The following is a 20,031-nucleotide window of genomic DNA, read 5'->3' as shown; positions in this document are numbered from 1 at the left end:
GAGTTACGTGTGGATTTGAAACGACCCGACTCGGCCTTCTGCTAGCTTAATGCTAGCACACAATGTAAAATGCCATACGTGGGCTAAGGAATTGCATTGCGCAAGTCAGTGTTGTAACACCCTCTGAGTGACAGATATTAAAACGCAACCCATGCATCAACACTTGGAGAGTCAAAGGCATATCTTCTTTATCCTCTGCAAAAAAAAAGTATTACCGCGTCTTCCTGAGTCACTCACAGTAGTTGTGACATTCTTTTGTGTCTGCATGGCGATATTATACTGGTGCCAGTGACGACGTCATGCATACCGGAAGGAGCTGTCATGAATAAATCAAGCTGTCATTCTTTACTTACTATTTAAAATAATTATTGTGTTTTTATAACTATAGTGTGCTATTTTCATGATTAAAAACATATGACTTTTTTTTATGGTGAAGGTTGGAACGGATTAGTGGCATTTCCATTCATTTCAATGAGGAAAGATGATTTGAGATACAAGTGTTTTAAGGTATGAGCATGGTCACAAACAAATTAAGCTCTTGTCTCAAGGCACCACTAATTCAGTTCCATTTCAGCTTTTCTCGTCTTTCATCCATTACAATAAGTAAAGCGAGATTATGTCACATTCCGTGTGTACTCTTTGAGCCAACCGTAGAGCCACATTCTCGTCTTCAATCTTCATAGGTGAAAGAAAATTCTTCCTTAGCTGATTGAGGTACACAGCTAACCCTTGTGGCGCTGGTGCCATACGGACGTGCTGCTTGTCTGCTGCGAGGGGAGGACGCAACACAGGTAGTAAAAAAAAAATAAATAAAAATAAAAAAAATTATATCAAGAGCGATAAGAAAGTAATGGTGCTACGTGCGCCTAACGGCGTGATGGGACGATCACGAGGTCGCGAGAGCCTCGACCAAACGCTCTGACTCACAGAGGCGGCGGGATGATCTTTTCTGTGCCTTCGCTTTAACTACTGTACATACTTGAACTCCCTTCCCACCTATTTTTAGTGTTGGCCCTTGCCACAATGTCACGCGTAACTCGACGCCATCTGTTAAGTCAGAGCTTGTTGAATGTCACTTGACAGAGGCAGGGGCGTCGCGATCACCTTCCTGTCCGCTCTCCCCAGCCCAGCGGCCCCAATGGACTCTGAGGTTCAAGCCAGACTGTCCCGGGCCTGTCGCCTCCTTTTGCCGGGCCCGGACATGGATGAGGACGAGGGCGAGGTGGTGATCAGCATCAGGCCCAAGTCCTCTCCTCTGCCGCGGCGAAGGAGCTCGCTCTCTGACGAGGACTCGGAGCCCGAGCTGCCGCCTTGTGCCTCCAGGAGGGTGTCCTTTGCCGACGCCAAGGGTCTAAGTTTGGTGCAAGTGAAGGAGTTTGATTTGTGGGATGTGCCCAATCCGCCGGGAATAGAGTGCCTGGATGACGAGGGACTGTCTACAGAGGAATACCGCCTGTCTCCGCTGACTTTCCAATCGCCGTTGTCTCCGGAGGATCTGCTGGTTAGGGTCCAGGAGCAGAAAATAGAGTTGGAGTCCCTGGAGTTGATCCCGGGAACCAGCACGCTCAAGGGGCTGATCTGCGTCCTCAACGTGTCCTTCCACAAAGCCGTCTACGTGCGGACCACTTTGGACTGCTGGGCCAGCCACTTTGATCTCCTGACCGAGTACATCCCCGAATCCGGCAACGCTCACACGGACCGCTTCTCCTTTAAGCTCACCTTAGTGCCACCCTTCCGAGAGCAGGGGTGCCGAGTTGACTTTTGTCTGCGTTACGAGACGCCCGTGGGAACTTTCTGGGCCAACAATAACCACCGGAACTACGTCCTCTTCTGCCACCAAAGAGCAAAGGAGCCGAGGGAGAAGCCCCAGACGCAGACCGCGCAGAAGAAAAGCTGTCTCAAAACTCTGAGGTACGACGGGGCACTCTTAACAGCGCAGCGTAAAACAAGAGTGTGGATGCGTTGTCTGCATACATTGATACGTTGTTGAAGATGAAGTGAATTGCTCTGCTTGACACGATACGTCGCTGGCATAGACAGACGTACAGAGATACAAAGTGACTCGACTGCGGTGCGAAATCTGGGCGTGCTGACACGAACACAAAGCTAATCTAGCGTCTGAATGGAAACAGGCGGAAGCAGTTGATACGTCGCGTCTGTCGTCCGACGGGTGAGCCTTTTATTGTGCCTCTCGTGATATGTTGTTGGCATAGATAGATGAACGACCTTTTGTTTGGAGTCAATATTTTTGGACGAAGTGAAATCGGACAATCTCACGGCACGGCCGAGGATTTCTCTCACCGCAGTGGTTGGGAATCACCGACGTGTACCTGCCAGAGCGTTGACCAACTCAGCTACCACCAAAAGTGCTCCATAGACCCGATTTTGCAACTTCTGTGAACAATAGTTTGACAGGTGACTCCCAAATTGCGTCTAAACTCGCTTTGTGTTTAAATTGTAGAGCTGACAGTCAAAACGACACTGCAGAAACACCATCCCAAGAAAACCTGTCAGCAGGTACACCCTTGATATTTTCTTTCATCTATGAATCAATGCATTTATGGAGAAAAAAAATGAAATACACCAAGCCTTTTTTCTTCTCTACAGACAGCGCACCAAATGGAGAAAAAGTTGACAGTGAAAAGTGGAAAGTGGCCCAAGCTCCGCATCGGTCAGAAGACGACGGGAACAATTTACAGGTACACTGATGACGACAACTTAGCAATTAGGCGGAACACATTAGCTAGTTTTGCATCACATTTACCTTTTTTTTTTTTCTGGATAAGATTTTGGACTACCACAAAGTGTCAAGCATTAATGAAGCCTAAGCATCACTTCTTCCGACTTGTTCGCCCCCCCCCCCCCAAAAAATAAACTCAGGAATGGAACTCGTGGCCGCTTCGCGATATGATGTTGGCGTTGTTGGAATTCAGTGAGCTAGAATTTTGCTGTGTTCCACACATTACGTGGAGGATGGCAACCGAAGCTTTCACACGTGCTACAACATTTGCGGGTTTTAAGAGGGACACACACACACACACAAGTTGTGATTCATAATTCTTCCTTTTGTTGATGGACAGGCTGAGAATAGGTGGAACTGCAGTCGAAGAAATCAGCGAAAGGCTGCCCGGATGGCTCGCGTGAGGGACTACTTTTCCGGAACAGACGGCGTACTAGATGATAAAAGCGATGCAACGCGTCCAGAGGACGAAGGCAAAGATGAAATCCCGGTGGCGGATCAGGAAAATATGCAGCGTTGGTGTGAAGAGGAAACGAAATTCGAAGGCTCTGGCGGTATTGTGGAAAAAACTTTCGGGGAAATGCCAAATCAACAAGATGAGACACAGGCGCGCCATGAAGCGGAGACACGCGAGGATGCCAGTTTGACTTTATTCTTCCAAGGCGAGGCGAGTGCAGACATGTCAAACGATGAGCCTCCACCCACTGAACGTCGCCGCCCTTTTGTTTCCGAGGCAGAAGAGACGAATGAAAGCTGCCCAAATCAAAGCAACGGCTTCACTTTTGAAACAGCGGCGACTCTTCTGTACCGTCAGATGCTTGGCACGGAGGAAAATGATTGGACATGTCCACAACAGACCGAGGGTGAAAACCAGCCAACCAGCCTCAAAGTTCAAGAAAATGTTATCGGGAAGAAAAATCACCAGGCCGATCCAAAGCCTGCAAACTCGTCAGAGTCCATGATGAAATCCACAGACCATGAACAGGAGCACGTGATGGAGAACGCGACTCAAGGTTGCTTTGATGGCAATTGGAATGTTCCTCTCCCGGAAAACGGCACGTGGAATGGCGCCGAGGACGCTTTTGAATGGAAACTATCGGCTCAAAGAAACGTCAACATAACCCCCTTTCACAAAGATGTGAATTTACCATCGGGGGTCTCGCGCGCAATTCGGGTATGCGCACGTCCGCCGATGGCAGGAACCGTCGCGGTGAAACTCAAATGTGCCATTTTTGTCCCCTTTTCAGAATCCGGTTAGCGACAACGTGGATCATCACGTTAGTTTGGGGCGCACCGACTGGTCTGAAACGGAATCGGTGGAAAATACGCCGAGCCGTGAAGCAATTTTGGAAGATGTGAACGAGAACGCAACGAAACAGTGCCTTGACGACGCCGCTAGGAATGGTACCAAAACAAGCACAAGCCTGATGGAGAGGACCACCGAAATGGCTCCACCCTCAGGGGGCTCACAAACCATTCAGGTACCAACGTGTCTGCCGATGTCTGAATCTTTTGGCCAGTCCTCGAGAGACCCCCTATCCAGACTCTTTCAAGAAGTCCCGCTCCTCCAACGCACCCGATTCAAATGATCCGCAAGCTCTACAGAAGCCCGATCGCGATCCTGACCCTTCGAATTCAGGTGTGTTGGAAGGGCGGGACATCTAAAACCATCTGGATAGGGGCTCTCGAGGACCGGACATTGGCACCCTTGCTTTAGGTGAAACCAAAAATGATGTCCCGCTTTTGTCACCTTTTCAGAGTCGGTCAGAGCCTGTTCGCGACGGTTTCGTGTCTGCAGACCGGTCAGATGCACAAGAGGCTGTGACGAAATCAGACAATAGACAGGATTATGAACCTCTTCGGGAAAATGTGATTCAGAACTCAATCGAAGAGCGCGTCGACACCAATTTGAACGTTCCTGAAGACACTTTGCATAGGGCCGATTGTGCTCCTGGTCGTACATTTTCGGATCAAACAAACATCAACAAGAGTCACTCAGAGACCGTTAGCGAAGACGACGAGGCCATCTCGGATCACACTGATGGCTCTTATCTACAATCTTCTGTGGTAGGATCAACAAGCATTTCACCTTCAGAATCTTTAAACCACACCGAAGTTTTCGGCAAGGCAGTCACCGACGAACCAGAGACGCACGACCCCGCTACCGCAAGAACACCTCTGAATTTTCTTGGACCTCGGGGGGGACCACGTTGCACCGGAGGTGACGGGAGGCACGGTTTCCGAGACGATGAAGCATTGACGTGCAAAGATGACTCACAAGGTGTCTCATTTTTAGAAGATGAGGCAAACATTTGGCAAACGGTCAATCTGGATCCTTTTGGTGCAGCAGAGACGACGGACGAGGCTCAAAGGTGGGAGGCCAAGATGGAGGAAGAGGAAGTGAAGGTATTCCAGGAGGTGAGCGAGGGGATCCAGCACTGTCCACCAATGGAGAAACCAGATGACCTCGAAGAAGAACTTGAGATCGCAACTCCGGGGGCAGCAGAGCCTGACGATGTCGAGAATGAACGCGCCAAGATGATTTTTGACATTGGTGAAGATGTCGGAGAAACTGAAGAACATGTCGCGGAGATGCGGAAAGGTAAACTAGAGGTTGAGATGTGGCAGGAGGTGGTCAGAGATGAAGATGGGGTGCATATAGAGTTGGTAGATAAAGCGTCAGCCGTAGATCGTGGAAACCAAGAGCAGAAAATCCCGGTGGACGATGTCACGAGGTCGGAATTGGATCAAAACAATCTGACGGACTCTTCCCCGAGTCGTCTGCGCGAGGCAGACGCAGCCGTCGAAGAACCCACCCAGCAAAATCCAGATGGCAAGACTGCGACTCGCGATGAGAGTGAGGATGGGCTGTGCGTGTTTGCCGAGCAACCCGAGGGCGACAGCGCCTCGGCCGAGTCCGACTCCGATGACGAGGTGGAGCTCTACATGCACTGCCTGCGTGCGGTCCAAACCAAAGACCAGGGCGCCGAGGCGAGCTTTGGCCTGAGCAAGAGGCCTTCTCTGAGCACAAGCAAACCGCTCTCCTCACCCATGCCGTCCATCAGCGAGTCTGCGGATGAGGAACACGTCGGCTGTCGGCAGGTCGGCCGCGAAGACGCGCAAACGGAAAACGCAGCTCGGTCGCAGCCGAGTGAACCGGAAAGCGCCGGCACGAACGTGGCAAGGCGAGAGACCTGTTCCTATCGCTCCGTCTCCAAAATTTTGCTCTATGTCGCCTTGTTCGCCGTGTTTGCAGTCACCGCTTATTATTACGACTTTCTTGCGTGTTTTGGACTCTACCTGATTTCTGTGGTCTGGCTCTTGTGTCAAGGAGAGAAACGGCCCATGAAAGACAACTCGATAGGATAAATTCCATTGAGGAAAAAGAATAAGACGATCAAAACCAGCATCGACCGGCGTGGTTTTGTCGTGATTATTTACAATCTTGGTCTTGCTGGTGACAGCAGCAGCAAAGCAAAATTAAGATTCGAACAGTGGAATCTTCAATCACTGGGCAACCAGCTCTATGAACAGAGCCATCGCAGCCCGGCTGGGGCCCCGGCCACAGTTGTTGACAGCTCGTGACCAGTTCGTCTTGCTGGTTTCACCGGCTTACATGGTCTAAGCTCTTGCTGTGTGGCGGTGGCTCAGTGGCCGGGGCGGGTTGCCCGGTGACCAAAGGTTCGAATGGTTGAATCTTGACTGGGTTTGTTGTGATTTCGTTGCTGGTTTTGCTAGCCACACGAGCAAGACCAGCATCCTTCTGTTGCGATGTGAGTCGTTGGTGACACAAGCAGGACCAGCACCAAAACAAAACCATGCTATAGTCTGCAGTTTGTTTGTTTTTCGAAGGGTTGTGGTTGTATTTGAAATTCGAATGCAACATTCACATCTTAAAATCTTCTTCTTGCTATATTGGATTTATTTTTTTTTAATGCCACAGTATATTGTCAAAATGAAGTATTTTACTCATATCCAAGCAGGAATCGTGTTCGAATGATTTCTTTAAGCAAGATACTTGATGTATCATTTCAGACAGTTAGCTTTTAATTGTAACTATCATATTTTCTAAAATTAGCAACATTTGCGTGCCTCAATCGCTGGCTAGTGTGCTTTGTCCACTTGAATAAATAAAACACCACACCTACATTAATGCCTTATTAGGGGGGAAAAAATGTGTACAAATATACCCCTAACAGATGCTTCCGGCTCCACTATGAGGAAATAATAGTTTCAGATGACAGTCTAAGCTGACTAAACCTTTAAACTCTTACAGCCATTTGTTTTCTGTACACTTGAGAGTATAAAATGATCAAATGTAAATGAAAATTCAATTGCGCTGCGTAAAGGATGCGTGTATGTTCAGATGTGCGGTACAGAGTGTTTGGAAAGTCACTGAAATTGAATTTTTATGACATTTTAATTAAATGGAAATTCACGTCAGGTGGAGTCAATTCATATTCATCTGTTAGTGAATTGTGGATAGAATTTTATGTGCTGTGTGTGTGTATATAGAGAATCATGAACAATTGCTAAAGAAATTGATCATTCTTTTTGACAATCGATTGATCGTTTAACCTTTATGAATTTCAATGATCTAAATCCTGAGAATTTCAACTCGGTAATGAATAGTCTCTAATTTCAGTAGTCTCAACAGATCTGCACTTTGGAAAAAGATCAACATTTTGCCTGTTGTCTGACATGATATGGACTAAACTAGGTTACAAAATGATACAACTTTGTTTGCATTTTAGTGTGTCCACTGTTCGGCAGAGAAACGTTGTTTGAAACTTAGAAATTGGAAACGTATCATTGGCGTTTCTTAATACCCGCAAATACTGAATGTTTAATGGGTTTGATAATATTTATGGTTGTGTTTGTGTGTCATATAAAGTGCCATATAAAGTTTAGTAGGGCACAGCAGCATTAAGATAAGCAAACTTTTATTAGTCTCGCAATGGAGAAATTCCAGATTCACAGCAGCAAAGTTATGAAAGGAAGAAGTAGAACAACAAAATATAGGAGCTGCTGGAAAGGCAGCCACTCACGCGGCGCCATTTTGAAGTCAAAATAACAAAAATAACACAACACAACACATAGGACACAGACAGTCGTGCAATCTTCACCACTTTTCTGCATACACTTTGTTCTCTGAAGCAGTTATAGATGAAAGAGGAGAGGATCAAAGTGTCCTTTCACCAGTGGATGAGAGACGTCATGCTGAAAATGTGCACACGTCTGCTACAAGCTAAGTTTTGAAAGCAAACACGAAGCTGTAGTGTCCATTGACGAAAAAGAGATTGGCTCACACCTCCTGTCCCATGTAAATCCACTTCAATTCCAAGCCGCGACTCCCAGTTCCACATCCGCATCGGCGCTCCGCGCTAACGCTCCTTTCTTCTCATCGTCGGCTCCTCAAGCCTTACATCCATCCAGCCGCAGACCGTTCAACAGCACCGATCTCTCCGCTGAACAAAGTGGGGCTGTGAAAAATGCTGCCCATAACAGGCGCAAGACACAAGCGCCCCGGGACTGTCCAGCAACGACAGTCAAATGGCGCCGACATTCCTCCCAGGCAAAAACAGTGCTGGCATACCCATGCTGCCGAGAAGGCGCAACCACCAAGCACAGAGTTTCCTCCTTGATGAATGTCGTGGCCAAAAAATGCTGAAAAAAGTCCACATCAGGTCCACACGACGTAACAACAAACACAAAGTGACAAAACAAACCAAAAAACAACAACAAAAAAAGTTTAAAATACCATTTAGACGTTTACCATCTTATTTTTGTTCGCAAATGCCTGGAGCAGTACAAAGAATCGAAGGTAGAAAGGCCTTCTTGCGTTTTAGGGCAGGGTGTTGAAATTTACGAGGTATCCTGAATGCGACAGCAGAGAAGCTATGGTTTCATGGCTTGTGATTGGACGTCGCGCTGTCACTTCTGAGCGCATCTGAGCCTCAACCAGCCAATCGGCTTGCTTGTTCTTGGCACGTTGTACCACCGGCTCGCCGGTGCAAAGCAGCTGTATTGAGGCTGGGGGGAGAGGAAGAGGAAGAAGCCAGCCACCAGCAGCCGAGCTCACCGGACCGGTGCGATGGACCTTCGTGACGACGTTGACACGGGGGAGACCGAGAGACACGGCGCTCTCTTCTACTTGCCCATTCCAGAAGCGTCCCCGGTTAAGAACGAACAAGAAAAGCTGTCGGGGGTGGTGAAAAACGTCCACAGAAAGCTCCGCAGGAAATACCGAGAAGGTGAGGCCCTCTCGTCTGCTTTTGGCGAACCGAACGCTAGCTTCCCCAAAACGACGCCTTTTTCTTTCTCTAACTTTTATGGGGGGGGGGGGGTTTCGTGTTAGCCTGTTTGATATATTAACCACCCACACGTTAGCTGTCGTCTATACGGTGGACTGCGGGTCACCGATGGAGGCCGCCTGAAAGCACTGACGAATAAATGAAACACACAACAGGGCAACGTTTGTGCTGAAGCGTAACTTGACGCTGAAAGAAGAACCGTCAAGACCGCAACAGGTTACATAGAGTCCAGTCAGTAGGCCTCCTCTTGGGGACTCGTAGCATGCAGGCAGGCATGCATGCGCGAGCGTGACTAAATAATCATTTAAAAATGCAACGGCAGGAACGTGTTGACAGGGCATTCATTCAACTAGACGAAATGTTAAACATGAACCAGCGCTCGACTAAACATTAGCTCAGAAGTTAGACTTGGCAGACACCCGTCGAGGAAATTTCAAATGTGGACTCGCTCTAAATAAAACCACGCGAACTGGATTTTTCAGCATAGCATACCATGTAAACCACAGTTCGATCATCACGATTGTCGCTTATTTTACGGATAGAAATCTGTCCCAGAAGTGAGATGTCCCCTGGTAAAAGGTATCAGAGTGGGTCACAAGTAGATAATTTATCTGAAATGTTTTCATTTTATTTTACTTCCAGATTTTTCTTTTTTTTCCGGGAAGATTTCCCTTGCTCCAGAGTTGTTGTTTTTTTTTATGCTTGCCAGTTTATTTCTGATCTTGCTTTGCTGAATCATCCATTATGCCTTCACACCGTTCTGCCTTCTTGTCTGTCATCCTTAATAATAAGAATAAGAAAACCTTTATTCGTCTCACAATGGAGAAATTCCCAATTTACAGCAGCAAAGTTATGAAAGGAAAAAAGTAAAAGAATAAAAAGTATAGGAGCTGCTGTAAAGGCAGCCACTCTCATGGCGCCATCTTGAAGTCATAATAACAAAATAATACAACACATAACACACATAAGACCTTCCCTTCAAACTAAGCATTTTCCCCCCTGGCGTTTTTTTTTCCCCCCAGCCTGGCCTCCTTTGCCTCTTTCTCTTTTTTTCTGCATCCTTCTTTCCTTCACTGTAAACTACTTGTCTTCCTTCTTTCCTTAATGTCAACTTGCCTCCCTTCTTTCCACCACCTCAGACTTACTTACTTACTTTTATTTTGCCGCCAACCTTATTTTCTGTCTAAAACTGTTTTATCAGTCAGGTTATGGTTTGTGTTGCATCACACTGAGAGTGCCAGTCCGGACAAGAGCGTGCACCGAAATGGGAAGTCTGCAGAGAGGGTGAAACAAACATTGATGCAACATGTCGGCTGTTTGTGGCAACTGTCATGTGTTGCCTTTTTAAATACCGGTACTGACAGAATGTATTGGAGCTGCTGTATCAGCTAAGCATCTGAAACGTTTTTTTTTTTTAGGAGTGTCATAGAAGAGCCATTATGCACCTAAAAAACAAAATGTCAACTCATACTTGGGCGCATTCACACTAGGCCGTTGAATTAGTCCTTGTCAGTTGTATCTGATAAGCGAGTTGCACCGTCCAAGATAAACGCAGATTATCAGGAGTCCGTGGAATGAACGGGAAGAGTTGGTCATGAGAGGTCTCTATGGGAAGTCGTATGGCCCCACATTTGCAGAAGAGTGCGCCGATTGAGAAAGATGGCTGAGGAATGCTAAGTTGCTTGTTTTGGAGGCGCTAGCTAAGCCATCTGATTGGCTAACAAGCAAAGTGTGATCTGCTTGAATGACCTCCGGCCGAGGCTTGAAAATGGGCCCGAATTTTGCAACCCGATTCCCTCGCCGCCGATCTTGTTTTCTGATGCCACCCCGCCATCTCTTCCCTTTCCTCCACAGTGGGCGACTTCGACAAGATCTGGCGCGAGCACTGCGAAGATGAGCAAACGCTGAGCGAGTACGCCGTCGCCATGAAGAACCTCGCCGACAACCATTGGGCCGTCAACTGCGAAAAGGAGGGACGCATCGATTGGTGCCACAGGTGAGACTTCCATTTGAGACTGATTGTGGGGGCACACCCCAGGTCATTTTACTTGGCCCACAGAGGTTTGGAAATAATGCCTGTTGCGCCAAATAAGCCACAGACGTAATTTGTTGGTTAATACAAATGGAGTTGTTGTTGTTGTTCGAAGCTTCATTGAGACCGCGCGCGCGCGTGTGTGCAGTGTTTGCCAGGAGTATTTCCGGGATGGCGGCATGAAAAGAATGTTGGAGAAGGATGAGAAAAGTGCCTCTTTCTCCGCCGGTCTGGCTGAAGCGTCTGCGAGTGGGCGGCCATCTTCTTCGATCCAACGGTAAGACGAGTTCTGAATTTCGTATTTGTTACAGTCGGACATTTCACCTGCCTCTTTGCGTTTCGACATTCAAGAATTCCTTGATTCACGTTTTCTGTGGAATGTATCCTCAGGTAGTCGCTGAAAAACTCAAGTTTTTATTTGCGTGTTTTTGTGCTCTTTCTGGCATGCCGTAAAATGCCACATATGGAGCTGATCGGACAACGCAAACATTTTTGAAAGAGAACCTATTCTGTGTTGCAGTCCAGGTGCTCACATGGGGAAAATCCGCCTCCTGGATGTGGGAAGCTGCTTTAACCCTTTCAAGAAATTTGACGAGTTCCTCACCGTCGGTATCGACATCGTGCCTGCGGTCGAGGTGAGAGCATGCCGGTATTGTTGTTGTTGTTGTTGTTGTTGTTTTTTTCTTCCGGTGTGTTGTGGAAAAGTTGATGCATGTCAGCGAAAGCATCAAAACGCGTTCCTCTTGGTTTTTTCCGGGCGCCTCCCGAGAGGTGACGCGGCCGGGGATGAAAATGCGAAAATGACAAAAGCGGACTGCCGTTGTGTTCCTTCAGAGCGTGTACAAGTGCGATTTCCTCAACCTTCAGCTGCAGCGGCCCCTCCAGCTGACGGGCGACGCCGTGGAGGCTTTCCTGCGCCACCTGCACAACCCCATCGACGCCCTGCCGGGGCAGCTCTTCCACGTGGTGGTCTTCTCCCTGCTCCTCTCCTACTTCCCGTCGCCTTACCAGCGCTGGATCTGCTGCAAGAAAGCCCACGAGCTGCTGGACCTGCACGGCCTGCTGCTCATCATCACGCCCGACTCCTCGCACCAGAACCGCCACGCCCTCATGATGCGCAGCTGGCGCGTGGCGGTGGAGTCGCTGGGCTTCAAGCGCTACAAGTACGTCAAGTACTCCCACATGCACCTCATGGCCTTCCGCAAGGTGTCGCTGGCCACCACCAGCGACCTGGTGTCGCGCAACTACCCCGAGATGCTCTACATCCCTCAGGACTTCCACCCCGGCGAGGAGGACGAGGGCGGCGAGGCGCAGGCCCGCTCCGACTTTGAGGACGACCAGCTGGCTTGGGCCTTCGCCGAGCTGCCCGACACGTGCGACTCGGATTCCGGGGAGAGCCAAAGCGGCTCGGTGCCCGGCTTCCAGGAGCTGGAGGACCCCATCCTGCTCCAGACCTAGACCGGCACCGCCCCCTGGCCCGGCTCTTCTCCCTTCTCTCTCCGTTCTACTGCTGCGCTGCCAAACGTAAAGCTGCTGCATTCTCCTCGCCCTCCCTCTCCTCCAGACAACTTGCACAGTGTGAAAGAGGAAGACGTTTACACACTATTTTTCTCAGAACACTCTCGCTCGACGTATATTTTGATAGTTCCACAGACTTTTTCTAAGAGTTGGAAAGTGAGCGCCCCTCATATATCAACGCTCCCCGCTTCTTGACGTCCAGCATATCATCTCCCGCTGTGTCTGCATGCTGATGAAGAGCGTGTGTGCGAACAAGACCCCCGGGGGGGCCCCGCCCCTAAAAAAAAAGAGAACTTGAGCGGCGTGATGGTTGGTGATTGCATTGAAGAGACTGAACAAGTGGGCTCGTTTGATAATGTTCAGCGCATTCTTTTCAAAGACATTGATGTTGTCCAATGTTGCATTTAAAAAAAAAAATCCTTCACAATTTCTGCATCCTTAACAACAATGTGGTATTTGTAGCATTTTAGGATCATCTAACTGGAGTATTCTACTAATGTGACTTAAGTGTATCACAAGGTACTAATGTTTCAAAGTCGTCATTTTTTGGGGGAGGGGAACCCCTTTATTGTTTATCTTTGTCTTAATACTGTAGTTGTTTTCAAGCAGACAAACGATACAAATATGTCGCTGCCAAACAGACTTGGTGGAAACAGTAACTTTTCCATATGACGCGTCCTGCTCTGTAAACCACGGGTGAGCAACCGACGAGGCCCCGAGAGCGTTTCATCCGGCCAGCCACGTGATTTCAAAAACAAAATCGAGGCACAATGCACAAGTGATGGATCAAATGTCAACACAAAAGGTTGCCCACCCCTGGCGCGTAAAACATTGGTTGTACTGAAGACTGAAAATTCACCAGAACTGAAAATGTTTGCACTAGTTGACCCTCTGCAACAAGCGTAAGGTGATTATTATTTTTTTTTTTTAAATCAAAGCAATAGATGCTGCTGAGGTTTTTAAGCTACCAGCTGAGGGTGGCCTTTGTTGGGTTTGCGCGTGTGAATGACGGCGTACTGGCACTTTATCTCACTGATCCCAAAGGGCGTTGCAAATCGACCTATTTTCTTACGATGACCAGCAAGACGAGAAAGCGGCACGTCCGGAGGTGCCTTTAGAGACCCCCACCCCTCCTCTTGCCTCCCAAACCACTCCACCCTCCCTGACAGATGTCACAGTTCAACAGCACACAAAGGTTATTCTTGTCGTATAATTCATATTCATATCGCTTTTGTTTCAATAGAGCATCACTCGCAGTCAGTGGTATTGTTATGGAGTGGTGCAGTAGTCTTCCAGTGTTTCCCTGAGACTCATTTGCATGGTTTATCATCATCAAACATTTAATGGTTCAGAACAACGTGTGCTCCCTGTATGGTTGTGTCTTTTATAAATGAATGTCAGTGGAAGGTGTCTCGTGTATTTTTTTAATGGTGTACTGGAGTGCATTATTTGAAATTCACATTTATGGAGGTGATATGACTTAACCAGTGCACTTAATTTCAAAAGTACTCCTGTTGCTGCTGGAAATTAAATATACCCTATTTTAATTTAAACTATACTGATAAATTTTTTTAAAAGACCCCGATTCTTCCAGTTATTTTAACATTCATGCAGTTCCGTGTCTAATAGTACTGTGAAATGAAAGTACAGTATAGAATACTGCTGAACACAATTGTGGCCTTTCTTTTTTTTAATTCGTAAATGTTTCCCAACTCCATTGCAGACGTTTATGTGTGTTCACTCTTCGGTCCAGTTCTTCCCAAAACAGGGTAGATGAGGTTCTACCTTTTTGCATAATTATGAAATGTACATTTTTTCCAGTATGAGGGAACCATTTCATTTTTTTATTTTTTTTTTACCTCTGCCGTTCACCACCTCAAGTTTTTACGACGCAAGCTATTTATTGGACTTTACCTGTCATTCATTGTCAAACAAAACCACTGCTTTGGTGTATTCTAAAACGTTTAACCAACCGCACGTGTCAATTTGTACGCAAAACTCCCAAACAGCTAATCAAGATAACCGGCTGTGAATACAAATGTTACCATGGTTATTTTCGCATACTTTGGGCCTTCTGTACATACTTGCATTAATATTTCGACATTTAATCGTCAAAGTCAGTTCGGGTGATTTTTGCACTGATTGAAAAGCGGCGCTTCTCTCGAGACCTTTTCGGTCCCTCGCAGCTGCCGTAGCCGGCGCTCAGTCATCAATCATGGCGTTTTGAAAACTTTCGACGCTCCGAAAGTTCCTGAACTGAAATGTTCTTCACTAACTGGCAGCAGGTCCCACTCTCTTTACAAGTCTTCCAATCCATTAACTCCGCGGATATCCACATCGGGATGAAAAATGCCACTCTCGTAACTTACGGGGGTTTGTTTTGTTATGCGCGCTAGCGTCGACCGGCTCAAGATGCTAACTTGAACTAGGCTAGCCACTTTCGCCAAGTTAGCAAAGAAGCTTAGCCTTGGTTATCTGGCGACGTCAATGTCCCCAATGTAGAGCCGACGCCGTGTTGAAACATCGGCGTGTCTGTTTTCGGCGTGTCCGTAGTCCGTTGCGGCTTAGAATGGCGCGTTTTCTTCGGTACTGCGTCAGCCACTGCTTGCAAGCGGCAATGACCCGACTTGAAGGTGCACACGGGGAAGGGAGCGTGTGGTCGTCGGTCCGCTGCCTGGGCTACATGTCCGGCCTCAACCTGCTGGTGGCGCTGTGCCTGGGTCTCTTCGTCCGCTGGGAGGAGATGGCTGAGTCCACGCTGCTGGTCATCATCATCTTGGCTTTGCTCGTCCTGGCGCTGGCCGGCGTGTTGTACTTCTACTTGGGCACGGAGCGGCTCAGCCTCAGCCTCCTGTATCTTTGGTTCGGCTTCCTTCTGGGCCTTCTGTGCTTCGTCAACAGCCCCGAGCTGGAGGGCAACGTCAAGGAGCAGGTTGCCAACGGTCTGCTGCTGTCCAGCGTGTCCCTGAGGACTCTGTGGGCGCTGCTCGAGAGGATGCTGGGCTACTCGAGAAGCCGGCCCACCTTCGTCACCTCGGCCGAACGGCTTCTGCTGACGGGTTTCGCCGCCGCCAGCACGGCGCTGCTCCTCCACAAAGCCCTGAGCGTCACGGTGCTGGCCGGCGCCCTCTGCGCGGTCACGGTGGCCCTCAGGATGAAAGCGGTGCTGGCGCTGACCAACCTGGCGTGCTTCGTTGCCATCGGCGTGGACTTCTTCCTCAAAAGCCTTCAAGTCCGAACCAACCCGTACGCCCTGGGCTGCTTCTTCGGCCTGCTGGTTTGCGACCCGCTGCTCGACATCTACTTCAGCGGCCTCTCCGTGACCGAGCGCTGGCAGCCTTTCCTTTCCCGAAGGGGCCTGTGGCGGCGCCTCACCCTGCTCCCTCTGCTGCTTCTGGAGGTGACCTTCCTCGTTCTGTCGGCGCAGGTGCTCGGCCGCTTGGACCGCTGGTACCTGACCATCCCAGCGTTCGCAGCCTGCGCACTCTTCTGGGCCATCTGCCACTTGGTGTTCTTCATCAGCCTGTGGGGCTTTCACAGCAAGCTCAGCGACTGCCAGAGGGTTTGCCTGAGCCAGGGTTGTGGGGCTATCCGGCTGGATAAGATCATGGCGTCCAAGGGAATGAGACACTTTTGCCTCATCTCCGAGCGCCTGCTGCGTTTCACGCTGGTGTCCACCATCGCCATTGCCGCTTTGTCCTGGCAGGTAAGCGGGACCGCCGAACGGCGCGCGGCAGCCTTTCCGTATCCAATCGAGTCGCATATCGGATTCCATTGTCCTGTCGGAAGTTGTTCTGAGCCGCGTCTCCGTTACCCGCAGGCGTCCAGCAGCATCTTCTTGAGCACCTTCTTGCTGATTCTCTCCCTGGAATCCGTCCTCCACGGTCTGTTCCACGAGCTGGGCAGCAGCCTGGGAGGAACGTGTGTGGGCTACGCCGTGGTCATCCCCACTAACTACTGCAGGTACATTTTGTCGTAGTGCAAGTATTGCATTGTCCAAACTTTTTCACCACCTAAAAATGACTTAGCTCATCGAGTACTACCTTTTCAACATTGACCTGTAAAAGCTGGCCCAATATGGATGTTACCATACTTGAACACAAATGGTAGCAATTGTACATTTAGACCGAGCACACAACAGCTCTCCCACGCATAGATTACCGAATTGGCCCGAATATAAGACGGCCCTGATTATAAGACGACCTCCTCTTTTTCAAGACTCAAGTTTGAAAAAAAAAAAGACTTTTTGAACATCAAATTAATTTTTCTACAGAAAATAATTAAAGTACATCTGTATCAAATGATTATAACAATATATTAGAGAGAAAAAGCATGTTATTTTGCCTCATTCAAATCTTAATATCTGAGCTTTTAAATATGTTAACCAAAGTGCAATCGCAGTCGTAAATGAATGGCTTCTGGTTTTTGAAATGAAAATGACATCATAACTTGTCCTCAGCTGCCGGTTAACCTGGCCGATCTTCGACCCACTTTTCTCCAGATTGTCGCGACGTTTCTCCATTTTCTGTTATCTCTTCTATTATTTTCTTCTCTTTTCTTTCTTACCGCTATTTTTTAAATTTTTCTTCTTCGTGCTACCGCTATTTTTATTTTTATTCTTCGTGACAGGGGTTCACTTTGGCCTGGGGAGTAAAGTTCAGCATTCGCTTCAATGATATCTGGCGCCATCTAGCGTCGTGAATGGGTATAATGTCTAGACCCCGAATATAAGACGACCCCCACTTTTTCAGTCTTATTTCAATGCAAAAAACACCGTCTTATATTCGGGCCAATACGGTATTAATCTCGGCGAAGGCTGGCGAATACGACTGCGGCTTGACGATCTCCCGCCCGCTTTTGCGTATTTGTATATCCCGTTGCAGTCCCGACGGGCAGCCCGTCCTGCTGCCCCCCGATCAGGTGCAGCAGCTCAACCTGCGTTCCACGGCCATGCTGAGCAACATCCAGCGCTTCTTGGCCCAGCACCTCATCGAGACGTTCGGCTGCGACTACTCCACCGGCGGTGTCACGCTGGAGGCGCTGCAGGCCAAGCTCAAGTCCTTCATGGAGCTGCGCACGGCCGACGGGCCGCGCCACGACACCTACGTGCTCTTCTACAGCGGCCACACGCATCGCACCGGCGAGTGGGCGCTGGCAGGTCGGTCACTGTTCTCATGGCGTCTCAGGTCCGGGTGATCGAAGCTCAATTGTGCTTTGCCCTCGGAAGGGGGAGACGCGCTCGGCCTGGATCAGCTGTTGGACTGGTGGCGGGAGAAGAACGGCGCCTTCCGCTCCCGTCTCATCCTGGTGCTGGACTGCGACCACTCGTTGCCCACGGTGAAGGCGGCGCGGCAGGTGGAGGGCGTCCACGTGGCGGTGCAGGCCGCCACCTCGCCGCGGCCCGCCGAGCAGCAACGGGGCGATTTCCTTTCGCACTGGGTGGCGTACAATTGCGACGGGGACGGCGGCCTCCCGTGGTCGCGGCGGGGCGGTGCGCCGGCGGCCATCTACGGCGTGTCGCGCCGCTGGAGCGACTACACGCTGCACCTGCCCACCGGCAGCGACCTCACCGACCACTGGAGGGCCTACTTCCCCCGCGTCACCTACCCGGTGGTCCGCTTGGCACTGTGGTGCGGCGGCCTCAGCCTGCTGTGGCCCTGCGGCGCCTGCCTCAGGTGCCTCAAGAGGGTCAAACTCAACTGGTTTCCTCCCGCTGTTCTTGATACCGGACAGGGTTTCAAACTGGTCCGAGCTTAGGTGGGGAAAAATTGCTCGCAGCCATTTTGTGACGCCCGGCAGCTCCTTTTTCTTCTTCCCAACCAGCAGCCATTTTGTTACTGATCTCAAAATATAACTGTGCTGCGTTGAAATGTTTTTTTTTTTCCCCAGGCCGCTTATCCTCATTCGCATCCCGCGTGAGTTGAAGCCTACCACAGATGACTTTGGGTGAGCGACAGGATGCACCGATACAGCGTACAGATACCCCTCGTACTTTTGATATTCCAAAATTCCAATTACCAATTGACAAAAAAAAAAAAATGCAGCGAGTCAGGTCGGATTTATTTATTTTGTTGCCTTAAGAATTAGTGACCTGCTATCGGCAGCCGACATGAGTACCCGATATCTTCCAATAATTACTGATACATGTTATCGGGACCTGCCCATCTAATTATGTACAGATGCAGCTTTCATTTAAATCACTGACCAAAATTTGTATACAAAGATCTTTCTTTGACATGCAATTGATAATACGCCAAAGTTATACAGGGACAACCACCGCTGAGTTTTTTTTTTTTGTCTTAAATATCAGTTGCTGATATCAGAAGCCTCCAGGAGTACCCAATACCTTAAAATAAGTCCCGTCATGGTAACCCGATGTTACCTAAATGGCATGAAGTACATACGGCCTTGATGTACATGTGTACATGCCATTGGCGACCAGTTGTGGGTGTCACCCGAGATAGGCTCCAACTTTGTGACCTGAATGAGGTTTAAAAAAAAGGATGAATGCGAGATTGTGAGAGTCGGAGCGTTGATACTAGTTTGCACTTGTTTTTTCCAGTTGTGTTTGTTTTCCTTAATAGTGTTTAAGAAATGTATTAGACCAGAAGACACCGTCCAGCATCATGAAGCGCTTGAACTTTACCATATTTCATGGAGCATTAGGCGCACCGTATTATTAGGGGAAATACCAATCAATGGGTCCATTAAAAAAAAAAAAAAATCGTACATAGATGCACTTATCGATTGTTGTGAAAACTAAAGGATGTCTGTAGAGTGCGCCTTATGGTCTAAAAAATACAGTAATTTGCCATCGTATTCAACAAATAATAGTGTGCTCTTCTCTTTATTTTTCAGTGTCATGAAAATTAATCATGACAGGTGTACATTAAAAATGTCATTTCGGTCAAATGTCTAAACGTTTACAGAAACGCTCATCAATTAGAAATGCTATGCAGTGTCAAGCAGACATTGTTTGCTGGTCTAATACGTTTGTTAAGCACTGTCGTTTTGATCGCCATTGTAAATTACAAATTTCCCACGTGCCTTTTTTTGCTCACTGTGATGACACCAAAGTGCTTTTTCGACACAGTCAAGACCTCAGTCAGCCTTTTTGAAGCAACTTTTTGTTTTTTGGAAGACTTGATATTCGATGGTTCCTCCTTGTCTATGCATACACTCGAGTCAGTGATCGTCATGTGAAGAATTTCACATTGGTGAAAGTGGAATTTAAAATTGAAACTAGACAGACCCTTCACATGGAAACGTGTTTATTATTTCTGCTATTATTCACATGTTCGAATGTTTTTACAATAACTTCGTGAATAAACATTTTAAAATAGCCTGGTAATGTAATATTGTAATTATTATTGTTATTATTGTTTGAAAGCTTGAAGGCCTTCACACGGTCTGCCACTTTTTTTTTT

General features: G+C 48.3%; 3 protein-coding genes across 5 annotated transcripts; all 3 read left to right on the top strand.

Moving 5' to 3' along the window:
* Positions 1 to 1,134: 1,134 nt before the first annotated feature.
* Positions 1,135 to 7,177, top strand: ppp1r3ab (protein phosphatase 1, regulatory subunit 3Ab). The gene is made up of 6 exons (XM_086110304.1): positions 1,135 to 1,911; positions 2,462 to 2,517; positions 2,608 to 2,699; positions 3,081 to 3,914; positions 3,988 to 4,221; positions 4,499 to 7,177. Exons 1-6 carry the CDS (start codon positions 1,139 to 1,141, stop codon positions 6,107 to 6,109), a joined length of 3,600 nt encoding a protein of 1,199 aa, XP_085966430.1. The 5' UTR covers positions 1,135 to 1,138; the 3' UTR covers positions 6,110 to 7,177.
* A 1,578-nt stretch (positions 7,178 to 8,755) lies between these two features.
* samtor (S-adenosylmethionine sensor upstream of mTORC1) lies at positions 8,756 to 14,010 on the top strand. 3 transcript variants are annotated; one of them, XM_086110257.1, is made up of 6 exons: positions 8,757 to 8,994; positions 10,909 to 11,050; positions 11,235 to 11,363; positions 11,607 to 11,721; positions 11,921 to 12,249; positions 12,359 to 14,010. In XM_086110257.1, the coding sequence occupies exons 1-6, from the start codon at positions 8,835 to 8,837 to the stop codon at positions 12,612 to 12,614; spliced, it is 1,131 nt and encodes a 376-aa protein (XP_085966383.1). In that variant the 5' UTR covers positions 8,757 to 8,834; the 3' UTR covers positions 12,615 to 14,010. The 3 variants fall into 3 exon arrangements, with proteins under 3 accessions (XP_085966382.1, XP_085966383.1, XP_085966381.1); XM_086110256.1 differs by having other exon boundaries at positions 8,756 to 8,994; positions 11,954 to 14,010; XM_086110255.1 differs by having other exon boundaries at positions 11,921 to 14,010.
* A 796-nt stretch (positions 14,011 to 14,806) lies between these two features.
* LOC147206877 (transmembrane protein 168-like) lies at positions 14,807 to 19,947 on the top strand. Its single transcript, XM_086110004.1, has 5 exons — positions 14,807 to 16,310; positions 16,425 to 16,567; positions 17,488 to 17,762; positions 17,832 to 18,361; positions 18,494 to 19,947. Exons 1-4 carry the CDS (start codon positions 15,174 to 15,176, stop codon positions 18,359 to 18,361), a joined length of 2,085 nt encoding a protein of 694 aa, XP_085966130.1. The 5' UTR covers positions 14,807 to 15,173; the 3' UTR covers positions 18,494 to 19,947.
* The last annotated feature ends 84 nt before the right edge of the window (positions 19,948 to 20,031 follow it).

This window comes from Hippocampus guttulatus, chromosome 4 (genome assembly GCF_054856545.1).
Source record: "Hippocampus guttulatus isolate MCC_2025c chromosome 4, RoL_Hgut_1.0, whole genome shotgun sequence".
NCBI lineage: Eukaryota > Metazoa > Chordata > Actinopteri > Syngnathiformes > Syngnathidae > Hippocampus > Hippocampus guttulatus.
This window is presented reverse-complemented; position numbering and strand designations above follow the sequence as displayed.